The sequence below is a fragment of the Haliotis rufescens genome, unplaced genomic scaffold (genome assembly GCF_023055435.1).
Source record: "Haliotis rufescens isolate VD_foot unplaced genomic scaffold, xgHalRufe1.0.p SCAF_14, whole genome shotgun sequence".
In the NCBI taxonomy this organism is placed as follows: domain Eukaryota; kingdom Metazoa; phylum Mollusca; class Gastropoda; order Lepetellida; family Haliotidae; genus Haliotis; species Haliotis rufescens.
In genome coordinates this window covers 31,342,847-31,363,107 of record NW_025963824.1, presented here as the reverse complement: position 1 = coordinate 31,363,107, position 20,261 = coordinate 31,342,847, and the positions used below count along the sequence as shown (strand labels likewise).

Below are 20,261 nucleotides of genomic sequence, written 5' to 3'. Positions count from 1 at the left end.
CAACCAAGATAAAGCAACAGTTTGTGTAACTTTAAAATAAGAAAACGAAAAACACTTCTTTACAATGTACAAACATTAATTTTTTTTATAATCATGTCAGACATTTTAAATTAATTAGCTATGAAAAGACAATGACTTTTAGAAAGTGTTTAAATGTAACATATCTTTATTTGGTATTTGGCATTTGGCCACAGAGGGTACCAAAGTACATACGTTCTTAAAGGCGTTGTCTATTGATAACATTAAGTTATTATTTCTTAAATACTTTACAATCAGACCTTCTAACCCGATAGCAATGTTCTTTGCGGGCAGATCAAACAAATCCCCAACGGGATGTGGACATGGAACGAACGCCGTTTACCGCACATATATATGATGTATTTTATCATCGAGTAGAACGTGTAGGCATTGTTATTTTCTTTATTAAAAACCCATCGATTTATCAATGTTGTCAACAATGTGTAAACAACGCGATTATGGCTGATCATGTTCTTCAGGGTGTCTTTGTGAAGTCTCTTTGTGAAGTCTCTTTGTGAAGTCTCTTTGTGAAGTCTCTTTGTGAAGTCTCCCACCAGATGTTACCATTTCGCTCAACACAACGTGACGTGGAAGGAGGCAAGGCAGGTGTGTCAGAAGAAGGCGGCAGATCTTGTGTCTATAAACACTGCTGAGGAATATCAGTTCCTGAAAAACAAAACTTCCTGACACATGTGAGGGCAGGGGGCACAGTAGGTGACAACCTCGACCACAAATTAGACATCTTTGTAGAAAATAACAGACTGCATTCAAGTTCTGTAGGCGGTGGGGTAGCTTTTATGTTGAATCGTTCGCTCGTCATACCAAAGACCCTGGTTCGATTCCCCAAATGGGTACATGTGAAAATTATTTCTGGAGCTCCCCGCCGTGATATTGCTCGAATGTTGCTAAGAGCTTCGTAAAACCAAAATCACCCTATCCGTGTTTTGCGTTTGACACAAAGCAGAAATAGGCCGTGGGCTAGGTATGACCCACGAGCATACGTCAGCTTTCCATATTCTCATCAGGATCTTTGGCTTTGCTCAGACGTTGTAGTGGACCATACTTCAAGCCAGGTACGTGTATGATGCACACTGGCTCTGGATCACTGGGGATACTCTTCCGTTTAGGTTGAGATGTCAGAGCTGTCTTCGAGTTGTTCCCGGTTGTATAAGATGTTGGTCTCAGTCACAACAGTTCAACCTCAAAAGACACATAATCACGGTGATGACATTGTTACAAGGTGGGACATTTCCATATATTAACTTGGTTATTCTGTAAGAGAATCTTAAGTATGTAATTGGAATATCCTTTATTTCTGTGAATGCATGGTCCCTGTTCATTTCAAGCCATTCATATACGATTTGGACGATTTGCATTTGGACATTTTCTGTAAATTGGAAACTTAAGTAGCTAAGTTATGTATGAATTAAATGTTAGTAAATGAATTCGTCTTTTACCTTCGGTGGTGCCCCCCTGCAAATTCACCTTAACTAGTAGCTGTACTAAAGAATCTGAAACTCAACTTGAAATGGCAAAATTTGTCAAAATATCAAGCCTGCGTCCAAGAAATGGATTTGTATATTTGCTAAAATAAATAACATTTACATTATGATCAGTTTTTTTTTCACAGCTTTATGGTTGCCATCTTGAATATGTTACACATAGGTCAATTTCATTCAAAGTTCTGAAATCAACTCGAGCATTATACTGTGAACATCTTATATGCATACAAAAGTGAGTGATATCAGAGTTGTCAAGAAGTATTCTGTATGATTGTCCACAAGTAGATCAATAATCAGCCTACATCAAATTATGGTGTTTATATATGGTTTCCTATGGCATATAACACATCAAGGTCAGTGAATAACACACAAGATGACAAGCCAAATCGTGAGCATACATCCAAGCGTTGTTCCGATGTAGCTAAGCCGAGAATGGTATATTTGTTATCCTACGCTGATATTATAAGAGCAAATGTGTTCCAAATTGTGCAAAAGATTTTCACCTGGTAACATCACATGTTAAGAAGTACTTCAAGAGATGTACTGGAATATGTGTAAGAAGATTATAGTGGAATCAGGCACACGTACCTAGGACATATACCGGATTAAAGATTTCTGCGAGAAGAATTTGGTTTTGTCGGAATATATGACGTTCGATTTGTCATGGGTTGGTCCATATTCACTCAATACCAATTATTGATACCTCATTGGAGAGGTACTTCTATATGGCTTCCAGTGGTATATCACACTTGAAGATCAGTCGATCACTAGTGAGATGACAACCCAAAACGTAATCATACCCCCGAGTGATATACGGCAAAACCGGGCGAAAGCGCGATATGGGGTACCATACTTTGAAAGGGTATAACAACAAGTTCGTCCCAACTTTTTTCTTGTTAACATTCAAAATCATGTTTAGTATGTTTAAGGGCTTTAACAAATATTAGTTGGGTTTGAATGTGTTTGTGTGTGTGTGTGTGTGTGTGTGTGGGGGGGGGGGGGGGGGGGGGATCGTGGGTCATACCTAGCCCACGGCCTATATTTCAAGTCTTCTATCTTAACGGTTGTGTCTTCTGTATGGGAGTTAAAGAACAGACTGTCATATTAAGCCTGCATGTCGTTTGTAATAATAACTGTGAAAGTTATCTGTTTTCTTCTATATGGAGCTACACCAAAAGTATTGGGGGACGTATAATATTACATCCTATATGCAGCAATATTTACAATATTTATATACATTGTGATACAAAGAATGACGACCTCGTACCATGGTATTAGGAGTTGACGATTTTCGACCGAGAAAGCGTGACGTAAACCACAAACTTCGGAACCATACAGTAAAATTGGACCTATTTTCACATCAAATATTATAAACTATGGCTCTTGCCACAGAGGGAGTCATTTGACAATTGTTTTAAAATTGCAAACATTGCCTATTCCCCTTGTACACTAGCATTTGAGAAATGACTTAACCAGGACATGCTTCTAATAAAAGTGACGACCAAGTATGTATCACGGCGGGGGACACCAGAAATACGCTTCACACCTATTGCCTAAGAGGGAAATCAAACATGGGACTTCGGCGTGACGAGCAAACGCTTTAACCACTGGGCTATGCGACCGCCTCCAAATACCGACTATAGTCCTGTGACAAAATTGAGGTCGTAAAGCTACAATTGAATATAACTCACATGACAATGAGCACGCACATAACATGAGACTGACTGACTGATATACATTATTATTTTAAAATTAAATTCCTTATCTAATCAAGGCAACAGCTTGGTAGTGCAATACCAGAAGGATAAAACCGTTCTTACAACGTACGTGTTCGTCTTGGAAGAATGGTTTGTATTGTGTTACTTACTTTTGTCAACACTTTCGCTATTTCTGGAAAATACCACTTCAGGGGTAATCAAATTTACTTTGCTGTCGTCTTATTTTGGAACCATTATCTAATTTCAGGTAATCCCCCAACTGCTGGTTGTTGTGTTGCTGTCTATTAACACAGCAGCACAGGGCAACAACACAGGTATGTACACAATGTAAAGGTAATGCCTCATTCACAACAACAGGTATGTACACTCTGTACAGGTAATGTATCATTAACAACATAGGTATGTACACAATGTACAGGTAATGCCTCATTAACAACAACATGTATGTACACTCTGTACAGGTAATGCCTCATTAACAACAACAGGTATGTACACAATGTACAGGTAATGCCTCATTAACAACAACATGTATGTACACTCTGTACAGGTAATGCCTCATTAACAACAACAGGTACATGTATGTACACTCTGTACAGGTAATGCCTCATTAACAACAACAGGTATGTACACAATGTACAGGTAAGGCCCCATTAACAGCACAGGCAATCCCCATTAACAACACAGGAAATCTATCATTGACAACACGTGTAATGCCTCATTAACAACAACAGGTATGTACACAATGTACAGGTAATGCCTCATTAACAACAACAGGTATGTACACAATGTACAGGTAATGCCTCATTTACAACAACATGTATGTACACTCTGTACAGGTAATGCGTCATTAACAACAACATGTATGTACACTATGTACAGGTAATGCGTCATTAACAACAACAGGTATGCACACTCTGTACAGGTAATGCGTCATTAACAACAACATGTATGTACACTCTGTACAGGTAATGCGTCATTAAGAACAACATGTATGTACACTCTGTACAGGTAATGCGTCATTAACAACAACATGCATGTACACTCTGTACAGGTAATGCGTCATAAACAACAACAAGTATGTACACAATGTACAGGTAATGCCTCATTAACAACAGCAGGTATGTACACAATGTAGAGGTAAGGCCCCATTAACAGCACAGGAAATCTATCATTAACAACACGTGTAAACCTCATTAACAACAACATAGGTATGTACACAATGTACAGGTAATGCCTCATTAACAACAACATAGGTATGTACACTCTGTACAGGTAATGCCCCATTGACAACAACATGTATGTAACTCTGTACAGGTAATGCCTCATCAACAACAACAGGTATGTACACTATGTACAGTTAATGCCTCATTAACAACAACATGTATGTACACTCTGTACAGGTAATGCCTCATTAACAACAACAAGTATGTACACTATGTACAGGAAATGCGTCATTAACAACAACAGGTATGTACACTCTGTACAGGTAATGCCTCATTAACAACAACAGGTACATGTATGTACACTCTGTACAGGTAATGCCTCATTAACAACAACAGGTATGTACACAATGTACAGGTAAGGCCCCATTAACAACAACAGGTATGTACACTCTGTACAGGTAATGCCTCATTAACAACATAGGTATGTACACAATGTACAGGTAATGCCTCATTAACAACAACAGGTATGTACACAATGTACAGGTAATGCCTCATTAACAACACATGTATGTACACAATGTACAGGTAATGCCTTATTAACAACACAGGTATGTGCACAATGTACAGGTCATGCCTCATTAACAACACAGGTGTGTACACAATGTACAGGTAATGTCTCATTAACAACACAGGTATGTTCACAATGTACAGGTAATGCCGCATTTAGATGAACAGGTATGTACAGAATGTACAGGTAATACCCCAGTAACAACACAGGTATGTTCACAAGTACAGGTAATGCCTCATTAACAACACAGGTAATGCCCCATTAACAAAACAGATAACCCTCCATTAACAAAAATGGTAATGCCTCATTAACAACACAGGTAATCTCTCATTGACGACACAGGTAAATCTCTCATTAACACCACAGGTAATGCCGCATTAAGAACACAGGTAATGCCCCATTAACAACAATGGTAATGCCTCATTAACAACACAGGTAATCCCGCATTAACAACACAGCGTTTCGTGTCTCCTGTCAGAGGTGCCTCCTCACCTCCCTTAGGGCGTAACATCCACACGAAGCTGACAAGCCGTGATTTAACTAGAATACTGTTCAAAGCAGCGTTAACCGCAACTCACTCACTCACTCTCCCAAACACCCTCTTTGTGTGAATATCATCTGTCTTCAGACTTAATCTGTCACATGTGCTTCGATGTCACATCCCCTGCTGATTGCCAAGAGTATGTGATTTGTGGTGAGGACGAGGTAGGTTCAGTGCCCTTAACGTTTTCTTCAGATACTGTAGAAACAGTTCTTATTGTAGTATTTGTTTTTTTGTTTTACGCCGCACTCAGCAATATTCCAGCTACAGACGGCGGTCTATACATAATCGAGTCTGGACAAGACAATCCAGTGGTTGATATCATGAACACCTATCACTTACTCTATCCCTGATACTCACGACGTCTTTGTCTTGGTTAGGGATTTATGTCGAATGAATCTTGTCATTTTTTAATATAAATAAATAAAACAGATAAAAAATAGAAAATGAGGAATATGAAACGTGCGCACTGTTGAAATACCAGAAATATGTACATCTATGTGTGGAGACTGAAATTATATATGTAGCGCATTCGTTACAAATATGTAGCTGGATCCTAGATATATTACATACATGTACTAAAATTGTGTGAGACAAACTCCTGACGGGTCTCATGTCTCCCAACAAATGTGTTTCACCAGGGAATTCACTAACCACGCAAGGCAAAGAGGTTATCATCTGGGCTGTGAAAGTACCAGGGTAAGAGAAATACTTACCTCAGACTCTGTGGTATCTGAGTTTTGTACATGTAATACTTGAAATATACAATTATGTTTCTCATATAACAGATCTGGACATTTGCGGAACTTTAAAAGAAATTGTATCATGCCATTCATAAAGAAGACGCCCTATTTAAACCTTGCCAGAGATAGCGGAAGCATGGTACAAAACAGACACAGAATATCATGGGTGTCAAGGTGATTAGTTCACAATTCTGCGACTTGGCTTGGGTAAATAAAGCGACAAAACCTTTTCCATATCCAATAGAAATTTCTGCATATAGCAGAGTGGATTGTACGATTCCGACTATATCATGAGCATGTCCTTATGAATTACTATCAAATAGTGTGTTCGCGAAAAGGTGAGCGTATCCTGCCCCACCGGTGGCACCCGTCACAAACACATGCAAGGCAAGTCAATTGTTCACCTGAAAAAACGGGAGCAAATGGTAAAAGTCAAAATATGGAATTGTATTGGACATCATTTTGTTACTGATGCTTCAAATATGAAATGTCCGCAACATGTCTACCATAAAACATTTTGAAAGCTTTACTGAAGCCTTGAATTTGTAACCTTGATCAAACAACTTCTCATCCCGACTCGTATTTGTCCAAAGGGGATAAAAAGCAGGCTGAAATAACACGTGAATACGACAGATAATAGATGGACCGATAACGTTCAGCGTATTAGAATCAAGGTGTTTTTTTTGTATAGTTACAGCCGAAAATGTAACAGTAGACAAAACCCCGAGGGAAAATAAAATGTGTTCACAAAACAAATAACAAATCGTACACATTACAAGTGGTTACATGTTACAAGTTATACATGTTACATTAAAAAGAAATAATAAAATAACATTTCCTATATGTTCTGTTCAAAAGGTTTCTGGTCATATTCAAATATAGCCCTAAAGGAATAAACGTACGGACATTCAGATCCCAAACAATTGTCAAAAACACAAACGTGCGATGTAAGACTATGTTGTTGAATTGGTTGGTGTTATCAATAGTCAGGCTTTCACCTTTATCCGTCATTGTAGGTCATTTAAATGATATTAGTACTGTTAAGTTGTAAATTTGCTACCTTTCAAAGAGACAAAATGCAAAACCACTTCGAGTTGTTCTCCTTTGTTGACACCTCCACATGTAAACAAGTGTCGTCGACGGGCGTGGGACACGAATTGACTGAGACACAAATCAGATTTGAAAGCCTTCTGCGTTTCAAAACGTAGCGTTTGAAATACGTCTTATATTTGACAGTGATATATATTCAGTGACAGTCGTAATGGTCCTCCTATGTTAATAGCCACCTCGTTGTATTGGCTGTAATCCATCTATCAGTAAGAACGCACAAAGAAATACCTGAACACTGCGAGGGTACAGATACGCGTGTGGATTGACATTTAAATTCACTCAGAAAGTCTCATAATGGGTCGCGTCTTGCATATGAACCGGCATACAGCTATTGATGCGACATGGCCAGATCCGTTTCTCATACACGCCATGCTAATGCAGATCAATGTGAACGGTGCCAATTCATAGATAAGTGTCCTTAATACCATCGGTGACGTCCTCTTTCCCATTGACTAATGTGAATCTTCGTCAAATCGAAGTCGTTAGAATCCTTGTGACTTCATTTGGGGTGTTCGCTGTGCAGAGTTGCGTCCCTTAGGTACACCAGAAACCTATGATTGTGGGTTCGAATCCCGGTTCGCCCCGATTATGTTTCTAGGTTTGTCAGCACCATACCCGTGCTCGTGGGTTTCACCGAAGTGGTAAACGTCTGAGACCTGCATTAAACTGACACGCCTTGATATGAGTGGAATACTGTTAAAAGCGGCGTTAAACCAGACACACTCACTCACTCATTTGGGGTGTTTGTCCTCCTTCATTGCTGTAGGTTCTGACACCAGTGCATCTCATTCTCTGTCGCTGTATCGTATTGTTGTAGGTTCTGACACCACTACCCGCGAGTGACACGTGCATCTCATTCTCTGTCGCTGTATCGTATTGCTGTAGGTTCTGACACCACTACCCGCGAGTGACACGTGCAACTCATTCTCTGTCTTTGTATCGTATTGCTGTAAGTTCTGACACCACTACCCGATAGTGACACGTGCATCTCATTCTCTGTCGCTGTATCGTATTGCTGTAGGTTCTGACAACACTACCTGCGAGTGACACGTGCATCTCATTCTTTGTCGTTGTATCGTATTGCTGTAGGTTCTGACAACACTACCTGCTATAGTGATACGTGCATCTCATTCTCTGTCGCTGTATCGTATTGCTGTAGGTTCTGACACCACTTCCCGCTATAGTGATACGTGCATCGTCATTCTTTGTCGCTGTACCGTATTGCTGTAGGTTCTGACACCACTGCTCACGAGTGATACGTGCATCTCATTCTCTGTCGCTGTATCGTATTGTTGTAGGAATCAGTACATGTGTCAGCATTCTATAGATATTGTGTTTCATTGAAATAGCTTTGGATTTTGTTCTGATATCGTGAAGTCTCTAATGTTGATGAGATGACTTTTCAGTGTATCATATTGTTCATCTTCCTGTCTGCCAATCAATCAAAAGTGAAAGATAACAAATCGATTCCCGACATGGGTATAATGTGTGAAGCCCATTTCTGGTGTACCCCGCCGTGATATTGCTTTATTATTGCTAAAAGCGGCGTAAAAACCATACTCACTCACACACTTATAACTTTAAATATTACTGGAACTTTCTATCAACTTATTTATAATTCTTAAAATGAATTATTCCCAAAAGGATGTTGCTGGTGGGATGTACGCTTCATATGTCTTGAACGAAAATGTTTTTTGTCAGACCTGTGGTATCATCCAAATCGCACAAACACTGTTCGGGAAAAGATCGGTGGGAAGCAAGGAGTCTCGAGATACATCTCTGGTACCTTCTACCCGTGATGTTCACAAGTGTTACCGATGTTGTGACAAGAACTTCTGCAACTGGAACGTCTGTGACACAGCGGGGTCGACATCTGTAGATGGAGGCGAGAAGTGTTACGTGTCGATTGCCAAATTGAAATATTGAAGTAAAAGAACTTAGTGTGAAACCAACAAAAACAACCAACAAGTGACACACAGGACAGCTGGTCTTGACGTGATGAAAAGTGTGAGAGATGCGTAAACACGCTGTTATCCCACGATATGTACAGTCCAAGTAACCACTGGAAATTTCTACACAGTGCCCTCACCAGTCCAGCGGTACTGGAACATTACACATGCTTCTTTGACACACTATCATCGTCCGTTGTAACCGAATGCTTACACACCACACTAACGTCCAACTATTATAACTTCCTGAAAAATGCTGACATTAAATGGCACTACATTCCTGACGACTAATCACTGCCCAAATACAATGCAATGAGCGTCTACTGAATCTCAACCTAAACTATATAGCACGGTTACAATCATTAAAATACACTGCCATATAACAGTAGGCAATATATCTCAAGTTGAACGAATAGAACATTTTATATGAAGTCGCATCCAAGATTATGTAGTGACGTGCATGCATGCGTTTGTGGCTGCTTGTACTTGTCCGGAATTATGCTGGTTTTATAGTGCCAGCCCACTAAAATACCATGCCACCTTTTACATGGATACCAACTAAGGTAGAGTATATTGTCTCCTAGCCTACCAGTCCTTGTTTTATCACTGAATGCAGAGCGCCAGGCAGGGTAGCAATACGTGCCATATTTTAACGTCTTTTGGTATGACGCGGCCAGGGCATTAAACCACAACGTCATACAGAGCCTCTTTCAACTAAAAGATGGAGTTATGCCCACTTCCGGTCAAATAATATAACGTCCGGTTAGGGAAACATGCCAAATGCCGTAAACGAAGACCTAGACCTAAAGTTACCCTAAGAAGAAGGTTACAACAACTTCCGGTCTAATGAAGTGAACAACCATTAATACTCACGCTGTCATGGACACGTTTATTATGCCCTTAACACGCCGTCAAGAACATGGTATTATATGGCAGAAAACTTTCCCAGGATTCTAGGATGTTTTGTGAGGTGTTTAACGCCACAATATTCCAGCTTTATGACGACTGGCTGTATGTAATTAAGTCTGGGCAATCAAGTGATTAATACCGTGAGCAAGGTATCGTGGGGGTACGATGGCATACACATGATTGCATCAGCCGAATCACCGCGCCTGACTTCCGGATACATTAAGACGCCTCTTACGACCAAAATGGGTTCCTTGGGACCAATTCGAACCCGGATGAGCCACGGGATTGTTTTTCAGGAACCTGTCAGGAAGAGTATACTACGGTAGCTGAGTGGGGTAAGAATTGTGCTCACTGAAAACGTAATCCTGTATACTGAATATAAATGTCATAGAAAGACCACTTCAAGCGCTGCTATTTCTCCAGGATGTCCTCCAACGTTTGTAAGGTCCCCCAGCAGATGCTACTATGTGGCCCAGTGGAAAGTGACGTGGGACGAGGCCAGGCTGGATTGTCAGAGGCGGGGAGCAGATCTAGTGTCCATCAACACTGCTGAAGAACAGGCTTTTGTTAAAAATATATCATGTAAGGTGAACACTGGCATTTAGGAGATCAACATTCGCGTAGAGATTGGCAAAGTTTCAAGACGGCGACTCATTGCCATAATTGTCACCAAGGTTAAGACAAGCATAGAGTGTGAGACCTCTGCGCATAATACTTGTAACATTAACTACAGATTTACGAGTGAATCACAATGGTCTTCTACAACTTAAGAGGGCTCATTATTCAGGCTATAAGAAAAGTCCAAGACACGATTGCATGGGGAAATAAATCTCTTTGTCTTTTGGTTGCGTGGGCGTTAACGATTCCTTCCAATTCCATCGGGGCGGTCGGGTAGCCTAGTGGTTAAAGCGTTCGCTCGTCACGCCGAAGACCCGTGTTCGATTCCCGACATGGGTACAATGTGTGAAGCCCATTTCTGGTGTCCCCCGCCGTGATATTGCTGGGATATTGCTAAAAGCGGCGTAAAACCATACTCAGTCAGTCCAATTCATGAGTTCCTCACTCGAAATGGTAGTTGCTAATTTGGCCAAGGAAGGGTCATCCAAATCTAAACATATGAAGCTGACTTTGTTTATTCGGTCTTGACGGGCTACCTCTGCTTTTGAGTAAACAAGTCTCCCTTTACGTTGTTAAAAAAGACATGTTTGATACCTGTGAAATTAAAAAAATAGTGAAAATAAAATGAAAATGTGAAAATACAAGAGATACAGCGGTTCCTGTGGACAATAGGCCAGCGAAACAGATGTAACGTCATCAAACACTTCATTCCATCGTGATAATGGGAATGTTCAGAATTAGGTGATATTGGGGGTTGTTTTTGTAAAGATATAAATATAATGAATGCTCTCATCATTCTGCACTTATAGATAGCACTTCCATATGATCAATTCAGGATAGTTCCGGGTAGCACATTCGTCTGAGGCTTCGTAATTCGCTGTGGGTTCCAGAAAGTTCGGGGGTTTAAATCCCAGATTCGTTCCCTGTTTATGGGTTTAACAGCCCCATACCGTTCTTGTAGCTTTCGTCAGTGGTAAACGTCTGAGACATGGGCTCTTCATGCTTTCCTCCCATACGTTTTCAATTGGTTTTTAAATGTATTTTGATTTTGAAGAAAATGATAATGCTTCTTTCACACAGCTCCCGAAAGCAGTTACTGGACTGGAGGGTACTACGCCCCAGCGACAAATGGATGGGAGTGGGTGGACGGTACTCAAGCCAACTACACTGAATGGTATCCCAATTACCCCCAAAACAATTCTGAACAGTATAACGAACGCACAGGTATTTCTTCTCACGGGCAAGATCAGTGGTATAATGCCAGAAAGACAGAACTTTATTCATTCATTTGTGAGATGGCACATATGTAACAACGCGTAAAGCACACGGTCTGCATTAATAAAAAATCCTCCAAAACCTTTTTTGTCTTTTATTTTCATGTCGATCATTTTAACGTAGGGGCCGGTATATTTGGGGCGGGTTTTGTATGGAGACTGGATATGTCTTCAGCTACAGGTGCCAAACATTATTTAAATAAATAACTTAATTTAAATAACTTTCTTTTCTACAGTCTGAAGCATTATTATATATTTCAAGCATTTTCTGGGACATTATTTTGTTCGATAAAATTTGAATACATAGAGAATATGTGTCTTTTATCTCGTCGAGTGACCTTGCAAAATTCGTTATTTGAAACGACAATGCATTGGTTTTGCAGTTTTTTACTGATTTTAGTGGTCTTGGAAACCGTCAATCAGGCTGACTGAAAGAAGTTTCGGTAAAGGAAGACTTTTCACTCGAATACGATAATGTTATTTTCAGATAAATGCAGTATTTGATCATCACTTCAATCAAAGGACGGTCTGGCCCAGTGCCCAGAGCACAGGCATACAGCCGGGGGCGGTCGGGTAGCCTAGTGGTTAAAGCGTTCGCTCGTCACGCTGAATATCCCGGGTTCGATTCCAGACATGGGTAAAATGTGTGAAGGATATGTCTGGTGTCCCCCGCCGTGATATTGCTGGAATATAGCTAAAAGCGGCGTAAAACCATACTCACTCACTCACTTACAGTTTATGAGTGTTATTTTTTCACTTTTTGTTCCTGTCACGATCTCCGCCGAATGGGACTGCACCGATGTATGCCGATGAGAGGCACTGAAACAGCCAGAGAACTTGGCCAAGAAACACATTTTCACACTACTGCTATTTATCTCCGTCCAACTGGCATATATCTCCTTCCTCTTGCCATATATCTCCGTCCTACTGCTATATATCTCCGTCCTACTGGCATATATCTCCGTCCTACTGGCATATATATGTCCGTCCTCCCGCCATATATCTCCGTTCTACTGCCATATATCTCCTTCCTAGTGCCATATATCTCCGTCCTACTGCCATATATCTCATTCCTACTATCTTATATCTCATTCCTACTGTTATATATCTCCTTCCTACTGCACTGTTAAAATCGGCGTTAAACCCAACTCACTCACTCACTCCTTCCTACTGCCACATATCTCCTTCCTACTGCCATATATCTCCTTCCTACTGCCATATATCCCCTTCCTACTGCCATATATCTCTGTTCTACTGCCATATATCTCCTTCCTACCGCCATATATCTCTGTTCTACTGCCATATATCTCCTTCCTACTGCCATATATCTCCTTCCTACTGTCATATATCTCCGTCCTACTGCCATATATCTCCGTCCTACTGCCATATATCTCATTCCTCCTGCCTTATATCTCCTTCCTACTGCCATATATCTCCGTCCTACTGCCATATATCTCCTTCCTCCTGCCATATATCTCCGTCCTACCGTCATATATCTCCGTCCTACTGCCATATATCTCCTTCCTCCTGCCATATATCTCCGTCCTACTGTCATATATCTCCGTCCTACTGCCATAGCTCTCCTTCCTACTGCCATATATCCCCTTGCTACTGCCATATATCTCATTCCTACTATCTTATATCTCATTCCTACTGTCATATATATCCGTCCTACTGCCATGTATCTCCTTCCTACTGCCATATATCTCATTCCTACTGCTATATATCTCATTCCTACTGTCATATATATCCGTCCTACTGTCATATATCTCCTTCCTACTGCCATATATCTCATTCCTACTGCTATATATCTCATTCCTACTGCCATATATCTCCTTCCAACTGCCATATACCTCCGTCCTACTGCCATATATCTCCGTCCTACTGCCATATATCCCCTTCCTACTGCCATATATCTCCTTCCTACTGTCATATATCTCCGTCCTACTGCCATATATCCCCTTCCTACTGCCATATATCTCCGTCCTACTGTCATATATCTCCGTCCTACTGCCATATATCCCCTTCCTACTGCCATATATCTCCGTCCTACTGCCATATATCTCCGTCCTACTGCCATATATCTCCGTCCCTCGTGCACACCCACACACCACCCCCCTCCCCCCCACCCTCCCCCTCCCCTCCCCGCACCCTAACCATCTCTTATTGTCACTTCACCTTCTGTTTCCGTCCTTCCATCATTAACCCCAATTACCCCAATCACACTCCGAAACTGTGTCTTCATAACACCAATCCGTCCACAATTTACGTCCGTGGCCGCCCAAAGACCCGCGCGAATTAATCCCCAAACTCTGCCTTAAGTACCCCTACCATCTCCCACCACACCACTTTCTCAGCCTCCATGGTGTAGTGGAAAGAGCGTCTTCCATGCAGAGGTTCGATCCCCGGTGGCGTCATGCCAAAAGCAACGTTAATAGATTATACTTGTTACCCGGCCTGGCGGTCGGCATTGCGGGGATAAAACAAGGACTGATCGTCTCGGAATCAGTATACTGTTTCAGTGGGTATACATGTTAAACTGCGACATGGTACTATATAACCGGCATCAGTCCGGACTAGTACAATCTGCCACACATATTTATACACCACACACACACCCATGCGTGCATGCACGTCGCCAAATAAATGCAAGAATCGTGAACGGGGGGACCCCATTTCACCTCACCTCTTTCCCCCCGCCTTGTTGACCCCGACACGACCCGCATATGTTTGATTCAGGGATATCAGGGAATTATTCAGGGATAATGTCACACACGCATATTTCTTGTTTTACATGGATTAACTTGTTGTTTTACAATATATTCTACTGGCTAGGCGGTTGTTGTGTCCAGAAGTCTTTTGAGTGTTGTTCAATGAGTCATGTTCAAGCCTTTCTGAGTTGAGCAACTGCTCTGTACAGCCAATAGAGTGTCACCAAATCATACTAACAGGTGATACAAATGTCCTTTAATCAGTCCGAGTGGTATGGTCTTTCGCTTAAAATCGATGTCATTAAGCAAATATTGTTAATATCCTAAATCTTTATATATATATATATAACACATTAAAGCAGAATACGCCCTGAAGTCACAGCGTCAAAGGTACGTGACAATTCAGTTCCTTTGTTCTTTTTACCTTTAATACCACTGCCATTAAGACATACATACGTATAGTGATAAGTGTCCATTATATCCATGTTATATTTTATCCATTGGTATCTAAGTATTGGTACGCGACTGTGTGACGTACGGTGTTATAGTGGTATGGTTGTTTGTTCTTTAACGCCGCACTCAGCAACATTCCAAGGATACGACGGTGGTCATTATGAAGGTAAATGCTACTTCTTTATAGCAGGACTAACACATGTAGACATATTTCATATTTGCTTTTAATAACAGCATACATTTTAGCGTTTTGGTACACGAAATAAGTACCATGAATGATCAATATCTATGAATACAGAGCTAAAGTTTTAAATATTGCATTTGAAAGATGAGATGTTTAATTCACTGAAATGCCTACCTCATCTTTTTTAATAACAACATACATGTTAATGTTTTGGTACACGAAACAAGTGCCACGAATTATCAATATTCATGAAAATAGAGGTAAAGTGTTAATTGTTTCATTTGAACGATGGGGTGTTTAATTCACTAAAACGCATATATGGTAAAAGTTTGGAACACGAAACAAGTCCGAAAAGTCATAAATATTGAAGAATATACAGATAGGCATGATTACAGAAATTATCGTTTGAATGGTGTGGTATTTAATTCACTAAAGTGCTTACCTCATCTTTTCCGCAGGTTACAAATTGTTGGCAGTCTTCAGGAGATGCGACGTCAAAGCAGTTATGGCACACTAGATCTGAGGATTTATGCAAAACATGAGAGACTTGTGGACATTTTTTTCCAACATGCTATCACTGATTACCGTCAGTTATCACCTGTAATTATATATTGGATAATCTAAATGCCTATCAAAGGTGATGTGAGGTGAGGTGAGGTGAAATTGGGTTTAACGTCGCGTCCAAGATTATTGCGCTTATATAGCGACGTGCATGCACGTGTATGTGTGTGTGTTGCTGCTAGTACTAGTTCGGACTGATGCCGATTTATAGTGCTAGCTCACTGAGATACCATGCCGCAGTTTAACATGGATACCCCACTCAGACACAGTATACTGACTCCGAGCCGACCAGTCCTTGTTTTAGCCCTTTAATGCCGAGCGCTAGACAGGGTAACTAGTACAGTCTTTTAACGTCTTTTGGTATGACGCGGCCGGTCCGGGCGGACGTTCTACCACTAGACCACGGAGGCGGTTATCAAAGAATTTATATTGGATATGTTCAGTATATCGACCACTGAGATTCCGGGCAGGAGTTTACGTCCCCAGCAACATATGCTTGTCGGTATAGTTTGGCAGATGGACAAGGAAGACAAGGCTTGGGGACTTGGTTTATTGCACGTCAGCGTTTCCCAACTGAGTGAATGGCTATCTTCCACTAGTTACACGTCCCATTGTCACATCCCTCTATATTCCCAATTGTTACACATTCTCATTATAATCAGTAGTTCTCGCTATCGCAAAACAAAGATCTGAGGACATCCAATTACGGGTCACGTCAGAACGACCTTTCATCAGACCAATCAAAGCGTCGCTTCACAGATTATGAAAGTGACAGTCGGAATGTGATTTCTAATCATGCAACCTCGAAAACGTTAACACGGGGTATTCCGATCTCTCGCTACCGTGGGATAAACATTTGAACGGAGAAGGCGTTGCAAAGTACGAGGGAAGAACTGCCATACAATCTGAACCATATATTAGACATTCCGGAATGTTTGTTTGTTCAGTTTTCAAAATTTTAATCGAGAACTGTGTCAGCATTTTTTTCAAGCGTAGTCTGAAATGGAAGTCGCCATGTTGAAACGAATGACGTAAAGTTCTAGAAAGCTGCTTTCTTACTGGCTGATGTCGACTTCTTGTTAATCATTTCAGTGGTCAGTCAAAGTTCGCGAAAGGTCGTTCTGACGTGACCCGTAATGGGTTGTCCTCAGATATTTGTTTAGCGGCAGCGAGAACTTGGATCTGATTTTAATGAGATTGAGTTGTTACACAGCCTGAGAGGAGGCCGGGGATATTATCATGATATTAATCACTGGACTGTCTGGTCCAGAATCGATTACTTACAAACCGCCGTCATATAGCTGGAGTATGGCTGAGTGCAGCGTTAAACAACAAACCAACCAACAAACAAACAATCCCGAATAGCGGTTCACCCGGATTATGTTTCCTGATTTATCAGCACCATACCCGTGCTCGTGGCTTTCGCCAAAGAGAACACGTCTTCGATTTGCATCACTTCTGGCTTTCCTCCCACATTAAGATGACACGCTTACATACTCCTCACTATTTGAGAGGGGTCAAGTTTGACTTAAGAACTTAAATATTACAAACGAAAAGGACGACAGACAACTTATTGCTTTTGTATGTTTAATGTGTTAACTGATACAGCAAACAGCAGACAACCAATAATTTGCAATAAAAAGGATTTTCTATTATATATTTGTACATATACTCTACGTTGAGAACGACGAACATCTGCTACCTCGGGCCTGGTAACGTTGGATAATTGTTGAGTTATAAGTAACTGATAGGGATTTAACTGTAAACATATGTAATCGAAAAAAGACAATGCTTTTTAGAAGACCCTGGATTTCAGACGAAGAAATGGAGTGACAGTGCCATTTTGAAACTCAAAAATTTCTTGCTCACGGCGTGACATCATGGCCGCCCTGACACTGAAGCCACTTTTTGACACAACTAGCACACGACAGCGACTGAGAACAGTTTGGTCTAGCAGTGCCAACTCAAAGCCCCAAATTGCATTGGGCTCCTGTCCCTGTCTGTCAATATGTAGTACCAGCCCGTCAGTATCAATTTCCCTGGCGCCGAAATATTTCCTGGCACTAAACCGCACGTCCATGGAGTCACTAGCAATGAAAACACGACTCGCATTTTTGAATTTAGATAGAAATGTCCATAGGTATTTGACAGTGGACAAGGAATTGATTTGAGCGCCATCATTAGGAATGGTTGGATTTCTCCTCATTCGTACATGGGCGCAAACTAACTCATCTGTTTTCGGTATTTCACTCATAAACTTGTTTATGCGTTCTTCAAAATGAAGTGATGGCTCGCAGTTGGGGTTCCTAAACGGCTCTGGAACAAGATGACCATATTGTGGGCTCTTTTGAATTACTGTGATCGCATCAACATTTGTTTTTAAGAAGATGACATCTCAAGGGTGATTGATGTTAAAGTCATGGTTAACCTCGTTAGGATCAAATCTGTTATTCCAGTCAAGCACTTCCCAACTCAAACCCAGAAGTTCGCTTTCTCTCACATACCAGTTGACGATATTGGGGATGTAGAAAAGCTTGACATCACATGGCGTGGTCATGTTGACGCCGAACCGTCGCCCTGTTACATTGGCCAGAAGATATGCAGCAACTATGCCTCGTTGCCTGTCTGCCCAATCTCCACACCATCTTGCTCTTTCACAAAGGTAGATGATGAAACGTGTTCTAGGAGGCTGGTCAGTGTACCCAATAGTTGTATTCTTCTGGGATTCTGCAACTTTAAAAGTCTTTACAAATGAATCTTGACTTTCATAGGTCACAGGTTTGCCATTGGCAACGTGTCTTGTTTCTTGAGCTAACACGTCATCCCTCGTGCTCACAACTTCTGCTTGTCGTGTCCCTTGAGGCCTGGTGGAAAAAATGCATACGTTGAGTATGTTTGTTTTAACTGGAGATTCAGTTACATCACCGCGTGTCGGTTCAATGTGGGAAGTTAGACCAAATCGTTATGGAGATCTTTAGATGTGAATACAGCACCAAAGATAATAGATCAGATTCTCTAAAGGAATGGACTACTGGTCCATCCATGCTGCCGGAAGTATGAAAACTGACACTTGTGCAATCCCAGCCGACACATGACATTGTTGCAGTGTTGAAATATAGTTGATCTGAGATTGCTCTGTTGAAAATATTGAATCAGCATAGTTTTGAGATCTAACATTGTTTCAACTTTGAAAGGTAATCTAAAATTCAAATTGAGTGAAGCTCATTTCTGGTGTCCCCCACCGTTGGTTGGTTTGTTTGTTGTTTAACGCCGCACTCAGCAATATTCCAGCTATATGACGGCGGTCTGTAAATAATCGAGTCTGGACCAGACAATCCAGTGATTGATATCATGAGCATCGATCCACGCAATTGGGATCGATGACATGCATCAACCAAGTCAGCGAGCCTGACCACCCGATCCCGTTAGTCGCCTTTTACGACAAGCATAGTCGCCTTCTACGGCAAGCATGGGTTGCTGAAGATCTATTCTTCCCCGAATCTTCACGGGTTGTCCCTCGCCGTGATATTGCTGGAAAATACTCACTCACTCACTCACTCTTTGAAATGAAAGTGTTGGACCAAGTGAGATAATGCAGCCTGTGCTGTAAATTCCAGGTGGGAAGATACCGATTCTTCATTCCATGTGAATGACGTTAAAAGATGGTGCTTGTTGTTACCCTGTCTGGCCCTCGACAGTAAGGGGCTACAACAAGGACTGGTCGGTTCGGAGTCAGTATACTGTGTCTGAGTGGGGTGTTCATGTTAAACTGCGGCATGGTACACTACTGCCTAGAAGTTCATTCCCCTTACATGCATGGGCAACGCGTTACGCAACCAGTGTACACCCCGGTGGTCACTCGTGTGGAACCCGTCCACCACGCGTGTGCACCCCGTTCGTCACTCGTGTGCAACGCGTGTCACACTCATTAGAGGGGGAACAAACTTTTGACCAAAGGAGGACCCATGTTTAGCTGAACCTGGAGGTGGTAACAAGGAGATAACCTTTTGATTTCCTGAGTAAAAATGTTAATACACATTATTATATTTTTATTATATGTACTTGCTGATGTCTCATTTTTAGATGTGATTTTGTTGGAAAATATGAGTATTGTTGTGGCTTCTACATGATGTTTTGAGATGATGTTAAGAGAATACATGATCCTGTTAAATGTTATTGCTATTAAAATGGTTTTTTTGTGATTTGACATTAACGTCTGTAGTACGACTTTCAGTGATC

General features: G+C 41.2%; 1 protein-coding gene and 1 pseudogene across 1 annotated transcript; one reads left to right on the top strand and one right to left on the bottom strand.

Annotated features, from left to right (window-relative positions):
• Positions 1-3,287: 3,287 nt before the first annotated feature.
• LOC124143360 (C-type mannose receptor 2-like) lies at positions 3,288-12,188 on the top strand. Its single transcript, XM_046512318.2, has 7 exons — positions 3,288-3,367; positions 3,486-3,552; positions 5,598-5,674; positions 6,138-6,209; positions 9,065-9,248; positions 10,645-10,803; positions 11,920-12,188. The coding sequence occupies exons 1-7, from the start codon at positions 3,365-3,367 to the stop codon at positions 12,147-12,149; spliced, it is 792 nt and encodes a 263-aa protein (XP_046368274.2). The 5' UTR covers positions 3,288-3,364; the 3' UTR covers positions 12,150-12,188.
• A 5,414-nt stretch (positions 12,189-17,602) lies between these two features.
• LOC124143370 lies at positions 17,603-18,963 on the bottom strand (annotated as a pseudogene).
• Between the last annotated feature and the right edge of the window lie 1,298 nt (positions 18,964-20,261).